Raw genomic sequence first — 11,194 nt, 5'->3', positions numbered from 1 at the left:
GACTTTTTGCAAAACAACCCTTGAAAACCAAACTCTCGCAGTTTTAAACCGCTGGAGATAATCTGATCTTGTTGTAAAGCTAAACTCCTGCATCAGTGAACCGTGACCATGTCCCTCGGCCGCCCCCTGGAGCACCTGCTGGCAGCAGTCCTGGAGCTGCATCTCCTCCCTGGAGGTAAGACAACCTTTTATTTTTTATTTTTTAATTATGTTTTAGTGGTTGATTAATCTCCTTATTATGGGTAAAAGCTTCACCAGTGAAGAAATCAGTGTAACTTTGAGGATTTAATGATGCACAGGTCAAACCAGGCATCAGACCTTTTGGAAAATCACAAATTTAAGGGTACCAGACTTTCACTTGACGATTTCTCTGTGAATATTAATTATTTTAAACAAAAGATGTCTCAAATTTCCCGGTAGGGATGTGGAATGCATATTTAATTAGCGATGTGGTTTGAAAACACTGTTGTTTTGGCATTAGGAGACCAAATCTAACAAATTTGATATTGATATTTGATTAAAAAAAATATTGAAATAAAATGGCGACCAGACTAAGTTTAGGGAAATTTCATATATATATGTTGATATATGAATATTTGTTTCCCATGGAGACCATGGAATTATTATGAGGAGGACGTCAGAACGTCAACGGCTGCGTCAGAACGTGCAGCTGTAGTGAAACATGACGTGTTCTTCTGTCTGGATGAAACCCTGAGTTCATTTGTTTCACTGTTGAAGCTTCAATTTATTAATGTGGAAGCTTTTACTTTTAAAGTTTATTATATTGAATTAACTTGTTAAATATTCCTAAAAATACACCAACAGATTAATGTGAAAATTCAGCCCATTTCTTTCCGAGCTACATGTCAGATAGTTCGTGTCTCTCTCTCCCTATTTTATCATTTTCCGGTTGTCCCACGGCTTCCTTGATGATATTTTCTCTACTGAAGGCTCTGAGGCCCGAAATATGAACCCAAATTAATAAAAAGAAATGGAAGGAGCCGTGCGTAAAAGCGCAAACACTTATGAAGCGTTTCTCTCTCTTCTTATTAATTATGGTTTTTATTAGTAGCGGTAGTGGGATTTAACTAAGTACATTTACTCAACTTCTAAGCAAGGTTATTATAGTTAACAAAAACTAACGAAATAACGAAAAGTAGAATTGAAAAAAACATTTTCATTAACTGAAACAAAAATAAAAACGAGAGGTTTTTTTTTTTTTTTTTAAAACGAAAACTAACTGAAACTGTATTATGTGGTTACAAAACTAACTAAAATTATCGTGAAAACGTCCTTAGTTTTCGTCTTTGTCAACTTTTTTCATACGTAAACCTTTTTGGTTGATATGAAATCTATATCTATCTAGTTTTGTGGCTCAATAAACTTATTGGGGCTGAGATGGATAAGACAAAGGAAATAAAGGCAACATTTATTGTGACTTTTTTTTTAATCTCACACCCAACAAATACCCCATTACAAGTAAACTAAAACTAATCAAAACTAAACTAAAACTAAGCATTTTACCCCCAAAAAAACTGAATTTGAAAACAAAAAAATCACAACGGAATTAAAACTAAAACTAATATTATAACCTTGGTTCTAAGTACAATTTTGAGGTTCAGAGTACTTTACTTTGATACTTTAAGTACATTTTGATGCTGATACTTTTTTACTTTTCCTGAAATAAGTTTTGAATGCAGGACTTTTAATTGTAGTGGAGAAATTTCACAGTGTTTGATTACTTTTATTTAAGTAAAGGATCTGAATAGTAGTAAAAGTAGTTTTATTATTATTGTTTTTATTATGTGTTCTCTGTTCATCAACTCTGAAGAAAACATCATGAACACCTTTTATATTTACAATCATGTTTAGTTTCCAAACACAATATTTTGAATAGCTACAATATGAGTAAAAGTATTTCACCACATATCTGAATAAACGTGTAATATGAAGTCAAAAATATATTTTTCTAAGATGAACATATTAACAGTTTGGTTAAGAAGAGTAAATTATGATGATCTTTATGTCTCAGATTAATGCAGCATAGATTGATTCTCATATTCTCATCTGCTAAAAATAAAAATATTTGATATTGATATGAGTCGTAGTTATGCTGCAGGTTGTTTTTTTTTTAAGTTTAACTTGTTTGTTGCAAATTGAATGCAAACTATTTGATGTGAAGAGAAATCATTACGATGTAAACTCACATTCTCAGTTCCTTTTTTTCCTGCAGGAGACGGCTTCGCGGTGCTGGACGGTGATGCAGGTGAGTATGAGGCTTTTCCTCACGGTCAGGTTTCTCTAATTGAGTCCGACGAGGAGGAAGGTGCCTACTGGTCTGACTCTGCCAGTGAAGACTCCTACGGGGGCTACGGCTCCCCGTCTGAGGACGAAGAGGACCCATTTGACGAGGACATCCGTCTCCGCTCCCCTCTCCTCCAGAAGCTCCCACCTCCTGCTCCCCTTGGTGCCCTGTTCCCCAGTCTCTTTGGTGACCAGCCCCTGGAGCTGCCTGCGCAGCCCTCTGCTCCCTCCACCCCAGGCCTCGCCTCCACCAAGAGGACCAGGGAAGACAGCGATGGAGAGCAGGTATGTATGAAGAGGCAGAGGATGCACCCTGAGGAGCCAGCACCCTCGTCTTCAGGCCCCGCCTCCTCCACCAAGAGGACCAGGGAAGACGGCGATGGAGAGCAGGTAGGTATGAAGAGGCAGAAGATCCACCAGGAGGAGCCAGCACCCACGCCTCCTGCTCCCAGGAGCACAGAAGAGGACTACAGGGACTCTGCACCCTCCACCTCTTCAGGCCTGGGCCCCTCCACCATCAGGACCTTCTGGCCTTCTCGCCATCACCAGTGGGACGATGACAGCGACTCCGATGAGGACAGCTGGTGATGTATACTGCAGGATTGGAAAGCCTTTGCGTCTTGCGGGGCAGAAGAATCCTCAGGAAGCCTTAGCGTCTTGCGGGGCTCACTCAGCCCTCGGTAGCGTCTTGCACCAGGGCCCACTTGTACAGATCTGAATCTTGAGGGCTAAAAGGCCCAGGTGAACTCTCCACATCTGACATTGTTGTGGGTGCATTAGGTAGTGTCTTGCACCTAGGTATTTCTTTTTACAGGTCTTTTTATTACGGTTAATGTATTTGGACAATGTGGGGTTCAGTGTCTTGCATCTATATTTGAATCTCACACCAAACAAATAACCCATTACAAAAAAAACAACTAATCAAAACTAAACTAAAACTAAGCATTTAAAAAAAAAAAAAAAAACTAATTAAAACTAACTGAATTTTAAAAACAAAAAATCACAACAAAATTAAAACTAAAACTAATGAAAAATCCAAAACTGTTATAACTTTGGTTCTAAGTACAATTTTGAGGTATAGAGTACTTTACTTTTGATACTTTAAGTACATTTTGATGCTGATACTTTTTTACTTTTCCTGAGATAAGTTTTGAATGCAGGGCTTTTACTTGACATTGTTGTGGGTGCATTAGGTAGTGTCTTGCACCTAGGTATTTCTTTTTACAGGTCTTTTTATTACGGTTAATGTATTTGGACAATGTGGGGTTCAGTGTCTTGCATCTATATTTGAATCTCACAACCAACAAATAACCCATTACAAAAAAAATAAAACTAACACTAAAACTAATCAAAACTAAACTAAAACTAAGTATTTTCCAAAAAACTCACTCTAAAAACGAATTCAAACTAACTGAATTTTAAAAACAAAAAATCACAACGAAATTAAAACTAATGAAAAATCCCAAACTGTTATAACCTTGGTTCTAAATACAATTTTGAGGTACAGAGTACTTTACTTTTGATACTTTAAGTACATTTTGATGCTGATACTTTTTTTACTTTTCCTGAAATAAGTTTTGAATGCAGAGCTTTTACTTGACATTGTTGTGGATGCATTAGGTAGTGTCTTGCACCGAGGTATTTCTTTTAACAGGTCTTTTTAATGTATTTGGACAATGTGTGGTTCAGTGTCTTGCAGCCCTAGTTTAAAGTGTTGAGGTTGTTTTAAGGTTCAGGGTGTTTAAAGGTGTGAACAGTGGACAGATGAGAGTGTGTTGGGAAGATTCCACAAGTCTTGTTGAGTATGTTGGTAAATGCAGACAGTCTGAAGTCTTCACTGACTGCCCTTAATTTGACAACAAATGTTTAACATGGTGGCATTTATTTTAGTTAATTTCAACATATCCAGTCAATTTCTGTCCCCAACTGAAATACAATGTTCAACTACAATTACGATAGCATAATCAAAGAATGAAAATCAGATTAGTCAGCACTTAACCTCATACTCATTGTTTAATTTGAAGCCTTTTGCTGGAGTACAGACATGATGCTGTGTTGTGGGTGCATTAGGTAGCGTCTTGCACCTAGTTATTTCTTTTACAGGTCTTTTTATTACAGGTAATGTATTTGGACAATGTGGGGTCTTGTTCTTTGATTTTTCAGCCACGTATATTAGAGGTAAGTTGACAATTAACGACAGCATTAACACATCTTAATTTCACTTATTTAATACTTGAGCGATTATTCGTCTTACTCACTTTGTTATATTGTTTTTTTTCCAGGTATAGCTGGCCACACCAAAAAAACGTAAGTCAATGCTTAATGATAAAATAAATGAGTGTAAGAATCTCACTTCCCAGTGATTCAAAGACTGTTGATTTTACTCACTCTTGCTCTGTTGTGTTGTAACTGACAGACGTGAAGTAACTGGTGGCTAAATATCTTTTTGTCTTCTCTTTTTATTCTAGGAGAGCCAACATCCAGGACTTGTTGACGACAGAGACGATGTGTTTAGCCCCGGACCAGATGAGAAGGATGGACGACTACAGGAGCAGCAGGAGGGCGGTGGTGGCCTTTCTTTCACTAGGCTAAGTATGTCATCCCCTCACTGAGACTGCTAAAGTACCAGTAGTGACACTAAGTGGTGATCAGTTCACTTTATATACACTACCGGTCAAAAGTTTTAGAACACCCCAATTTTTCCAGTTTTTTTAAATTCAAGCAGTTCAAGTCAAATGAACAGCTTGAAAGGGTACAAAGGTAAGTGGTGAACTGCCAGAGGTAAATAAAAAAAAGGTAAGGTTAACCAAAACTGAAAGATAATGTACATTTCAGATTATTTCAATTATGCAAGTAGGCCTTTTTTCAGGGAATGGGTTAACAACTTAACTCTATGGAGTCTTGGGCTATTTTGTCCATTTTTTAATTCTTTTCATGTCTTTGTAAGTCATTTTGTGTCTTTTTAGTCATTTTGTCTTTTTTTAGTCATTTTGCGTCTTTTTTTAGTCATTTTGTGTCTTTTTTTAGTCCTTTAGTCCAACATAAAATGTGATTTTGAATCTTTTTTTTTACTTTCAAAACACTATCATGCTCAGTAATGAATTCAAAATGTTGCAAATATGCATTAATTTCAGAGTACACTGAGACATTAACTCTCTAAAGCCTGAACCATGAAATAATTGACAGAAAATTCAATTTTTTTTAAACTGGGGCGTTTATTGAACCTGCTGACAATTTTTTTTTTTTTTTTTAAATATAAATTTGCATGCATGAATTCTGATTTTTATCATATTTGATGCATCAGGTCTTTCTGTGCAATTTGTTGCTCACAGTTTGTTCTAAAAGGACAAGATATATAGGAAAGTTAACCTTAAACAACGTATGTTGTGGTCTTATGTTATGTACAAAATAAAATGACCTTGATTGTCAAGGGGGGCGGTGGGTGCCGTTATATAATAGTAGGGGAAACACTGCATCAGGTTTTTCAGGAAGAAAAAATCACCCTGATGATGTAGAGGTCTCAAAAACGTGTGTATCAAATAAGATACATTTGGCTTTATAGGGTTAAACTGCATCATTTTCAATTAAATTCTGGAAAAGTTGGTGTGTTCTAAAACTTTTGACCAGTAGTGTATGTGAATTGTGAATTTGTCCAACATGATTCATGAGTTATATTTGTGTCTTCCACAGGGCGGGACTCCTCTGTGTCTGTGCTACTCTTTGAGCAGCTGAGAGTGGCTGTCAATCATCTCAGACAGAACCAGGACCACAGCAGACCGGGCCACTCTCAGCCTCAACCCCCCCTGCCTCTCAACCCGACCCCCGCCAACACCACCAGGTCCTGCCCCCACCCGACCAGCACAGAGGACGCTGTTACCATCTTCTTCTTCTGTGCTGGAGGCTTTTGGAAGCTCCTCACACACACAGGAAGCCCACACCACAGACAGCTGAGAAACTATTCTAAAGGCATTGACTTTATTACACTGAATACAGTTTGTTAGGACCATACTGTTTATTTTTTGAATAAATATCTTAAATAAAAAAACAAATTTTTTGATTTCATTTTTTTAAATGTTTGATAACATTCCTGTTGGTTGCATTTGAGAGTTGGAACAAATAACCTATTGGTTGTGTTGTTTTGAAGGATTTGTAGGTTTTGTAAGTCTTGAATTCTTTTTGCTCCACTGATGAATGAAGAATCTGAAAAATGAAAAAGTCCTGAATTCATTATCATCAAATGGGGACCACATTTAGCCCTCTGGAGTCCATCCATTTATTGAAAATAGACATGTTTTATTTACAGTAATAACTTTATTTATATATGATATGTAGACAAGCTGAGAAAGCCAGTTGAAAGTGCAATTTTTAAAATGTGAATATTCTTTCGACAATGAAAACTATTACTATTTTTAATTAATATGCAAATAGACTGTTTTGCAATTTTATTATTTGTTATTTTTTCTGCTGTTTTTGTGTGTATAAATGGTAAAAAAAAAAAAAAAAAAAGAAAGGTACATTTCCATAGACACCTGTGTCTTTTGTTTGTATTTTCGGTTCTTGGCAGCTTTATACTTTAATTAAAATAAAATGAAAAATCTGACTGATAGCCAAGTTTGTGTTGAGAAAAAGGAGCCATGCATGTGATGTAAGGAGAGACTGAAAGATGCTAAACAGAGACAGAATGCATAGAAAGTTGACAAATTTGAACCAAATCTACTGGACTTCAGAGGTTTAATAACAAAACACGATATCAAAACTTCCATTTACAAACTCTCACACAACTCATGCATCCATCATCCTTATCCTTAGACTATCACAGACAGACAGACAGACAGACAATCATTCAGGCTCTCATTCACACCTACGGCTGAATGCTTTTGGACTGTGGGAGGAAGAGGACCTGGAGAAGAACCCACGCTGACAGGAAGAAACATGTAAACTAAACACAGAAGAGCCACAAGCCAGATTCAAACCAGCAACCCTCTGGCTGTGAGACTATGGAGTAAGATAACTATCAAATGTTCTGTGTTGGTCAGGTGGTGAGTAGCTCTAAAAATCCATTTTACTGCCATGGTGTTCGTTTGTGGTCTCTTGGCACCATCTAGTGATGCTCAGGAGCCAGTGTTATTTGTTTCCTACATCTGCTCAAAAATTATACTGGGAGTTGTACACATTTAGTAAAAATTTAGTTTAGAAATAAAACTATTAAAGAAAAGCAAAGAAATCATTGTGGTGCATAGAAATTTGTTTCATACAGGTTTTACTGAAAATTTAAGTAATATGTGTAACTCTTCACCAGAGGCGATGGGAAGCACATTTCTATACAGGAAACATGTAAAATGGAGTTTTATTGAAGTCCAACAGTGATTTCTTTGCTTTCCTTCAGTAGTTTCTCTGCCTGGTCACTTACGTGTCTATCTCGGCAAGAGTAGCACGTTTAGACACAGTCTGGCTTCAAAACGTGTAACTCTCACCAGAGGCAGTGGGAAGCAAAATTCTATGCAGAAAACGTGAAAATGAGTTTTTCCTTTGTTAGTTTGCTTGATCGGGAGAGCTGTGTCCATTTAGAGCTTATCTTGCCGAGATAAGGGGATTTCAAAAGTGTCTGCCGGAGCACATGGTCACTTATTTGAATGAACAGAAGGTTTCGTCTCTGGCTGAGGCCACAGTCCTGTCTGACGAGTTTGCTCTGACACATAAAAGTGTATTTTTAGATCACAGAGATTGTGTCCAACATAATAATTCTGCCACTGGAGAAAACCAGCAGTGTTTTTATTGTTACCAATCTGGTGACCTCATCACAGTCTGCCCTGTGTTGAAACAGAAAGAACAGGCCAATAGTAAAAATCCATCCCCAGTGGCCTTGACTCAATCAGAAACAATCATTAGCCAGCATGAACAGCTGACTGAACTGCTGCCTAAAAAGGTTGATGATGCCTTTAAGCCTTTTGTGACACTCGGTTTCTTTTCGTTGACTGGCTGCCAGGTGGACAGAGTCCTGATTACAATTTTAAGAGACAACGGGGCAAAATATTCTGTGGCTTGAAGTGCAGTTGTGCCGTTTTCTGATATGCCGTATTGTAGGGTGACCAAGCGTCCTCTTTTGCCCGGACATGTCCACTTTTTACGTCCTGTCCAGGGCGTCCGGCCGGGTTTTATAAATTCACGAAAATGTCCGGTGTTCACTGTTTTTCATAGGACCAGTACACGTGCACGTAAATTGACCGGCGCTTTGCACACAATTTTGCGAGACGTAATTACAAAGAGGCTGCCTTGTGGGCGGGTCAGTGCCACACACACACACAGAGAGAGACAGAGAGCAGAGCAGACAGAGGGCAGATCGAACAGCGGAGCAACATTGCACGGGAAATGCCGAAGCGTAAGTGCAGCTTCACAGATGAACTGCAACATTTTTTTTACAGTTTTTACAGATTTCATTTTATTTTATTACAGAAGTTAATTTTGCACCATTGAAGCATAATAAAGCATGTTCATCAACCTCCGAGAAGCCTGTCAGAATTTGTGTCTCGAGGCCGTGCCGATTGTCCTCTTTTTTGGAAATCAAAATATGGTCACCCTACCATATTGTGCGTCTGATTTGTTGGTGTGGGGATTTAAAGTGAGTGTCATACCTGTGCTGCTTCTTAACATTAGTTTTTCTCCTCCTTAGTGTTTGGCCCGGTGCGGGTTCCTAAGTGGACTGGCAGAAGAGCCCCTTTTTAGTCATGAACCAGCTCATAGCTCATGACAAACAATGGAGACCACACATGTATTCAATGTATGAGTAACATATGGAAACTCAATTATGTGAATCAGTATATCAATGGTGAGGTGGGTGCATGCATGTGATGCAATGAAAGTAAGCTGAAAGTAACTAAAGCTACTTGGATTTATTATTACAGAAAGCACAGAAATGCCCATCAGCTGGGGGTGGTTGGTATGTTGCTCTAAATAGAATTCAGTTCACTTAAATGTCACAGAAAGCATATTCTCACTTCCCTCTTGGGAGCTGTTAATGCAGGTATTTTGGGATTTCTTCCTCCAGGTTTTGACATTTCTGTCTGAGATTTTGGCATTCAGCACAGAGTCAGTTATCTCAAAACCTGCACAAATAAAACCCAAACTATCTGCACTGATAGTTATCACATAGAAATATGTTTTGTTAATGACTCAGCTTAAAAGGTCTTTGTAGGCGTTTTTTAACAAACTATACAGCATTGTATGTTTCTGCAAACCACTGATTTGTTAAGCTGCAATGGTTTTTTTTTGTCCAGTTTGTTCCGAAATGTTGTTTTTTAAGCCGTATCCTGTTGTTTTAACCTCACTTACCTCAACCAAATGGATTTGGTGCTTAAAGTGTTTAAAACAGTGATTATCACATGTGTACCACATGTTGCAGTCATCATGTGTTTGCAGTGTTTACAGCAGCGATATGACTTGAAAACAGTGATTAATCAAATATTCGTGTCACAATGAGAACAGTTTGCAGTGGTTCATGAGCATTCACATTTAACATGTTTGTAGTCTAAAAGGGTAAAAATTGAAACGTTATCTGAAACGTATGATGCCAACATTTATTCTGGCGAATGGGTTGTTATTTAAGTTTGGAAATCCTTTTTGGAGAATGACTTCCTGTTCAGTAGTTCAGCTTAGAGGACTTATTGTCTTGATAGTGTCTGTCACTGTCAACAAGCTGATATTCCTCTGTTTTTGTCTCATCTATAGAAAACTGTGTTGAGGATGTGAGAGGTGGTAAGAAGAAGGCCTCCACCAATGATAAAGGTCAAAGGAAGAAGAACCCGGACCTAAAGGGGACCAAGAAGACCAAGAAGGAGTCCAAAAAAAAAAGGATCTGTCTGCAGCCCTTAGAGGTAAGTGCACTGAAAAAAAAATTTTTTTTGGCCCTGTAATTATTATTTCAATCATCTATATAAATTCTACAAAGAAATACGAATTCAGTACTTTTACTTTAAAATAGCAGTTTTTCATGTGGTGCATTACTTCGTGATTGTTTGTTATTATGTGTCATCAGTTTTGTATGTAAATTGAATCATTCGTTCCAAGTAATATTCACAAAACCAGTTCATTTGCTTAATTAGTTGAGATTTCCAAGTAAAATGTTATTGAGGGACATCAGTGAATCTGCAATTTACTTGTGTATTTTCATGAAAAAAACAAGTTAAATAAATAAATAAATAGTAAATAAATTTTACTTAGAAACAGCCTGAGTAAAGATTACAAACACTTTCTGTGTGGAAAAACTTCCCTAGCTTTTTTTAAGTAAATGTCACTCCAATTTTTTCAGTGTAGACTGTGGTAAATGTAGCATTTGGCTTCATGTGAAGTGTAAAATAAGGATTCATATTATAGCCGAGGGTCCTCAGAACCAAAATAAACAACCTGGTCCCACAGAAATCCGTGAAATAGCCACGGATTTCGCTTAACTCAAAATCCGTGGAATAGCCACGGAATCGCTCAAATTTCCGTGAAACTGACACGGATTTCGCTACAATGCAAGTTAAGATCCCGTGGATATTCCATGGATATTTTTTCCTATTGGTTTGTTCCAAGTCACGTGACTTTCAAGGTCCCGGCGGTCAGAACAAAAAACATGGCGGACAGTTCTCTAATTTTTAGTGAAAAAATCAATATTTTGACTTAGTTTCTGCATAAAAATGGATTTTGATCACATTTCTAGCGAGAAATATATGTTTTATTTTCTAAATATTCACTCAGTGAATGTACATAATCACTTTGTGGTGAAGATCTCGCCAGAAAAATATGACTGTCATTAACTTGCATTATAGCGAAATCCGTGGCTATTTCACGGAAATTTGAGCGATTCCGTGGCTATTCCACGGATTTTGAGTTAAGCGAAATCCGTGGCTAT

General features: G+C 37.5%; 1 protein-coding gene across 1 annotated transcript; it reads left to right on the top strand.

Moving 5' to 3' along the window:
- LOC131985609 (uncharacterized) lies at positions 1-3,204 on the top strand. The gene is made up of 2 exons (XM_059350811.1): positions 1-175; positions 2,234-3,204. The coding sequence occupies exons 1-2, from the start codon at positions 109-111 to the stop codon at positions 2,890-2,892; spliced, it is 726 nt and encodes a 241-aa protein (XP_059206794.1). The 5' UTR covers positions 1-108; the 3' UTR covers positions 2,893-3,204.
- Positions 3,205-11,194: the final 7,990 nt, after the last annotated feature.

This window comes from Centropristis striata, chromosome 14 (genome assembly GCF_030273125.1).
Source record: "Centropristis striata isolate RG_2023a ecotype Rhode Island chromosome 14, C.striata_1.0, whole genome shotgun sequence".
Taxonomy (NCBI): domain Eukaryota; kingdom Metazoa; phylum Chordata; class Actinopteri; order Perciformes; family Serranidae; genus Centropristis; species Centropristis striata.
Note: the sequence above shows the minus strand (reverse complement) of the source record. Positions and strands in the feature narration are given on the sequence as shown.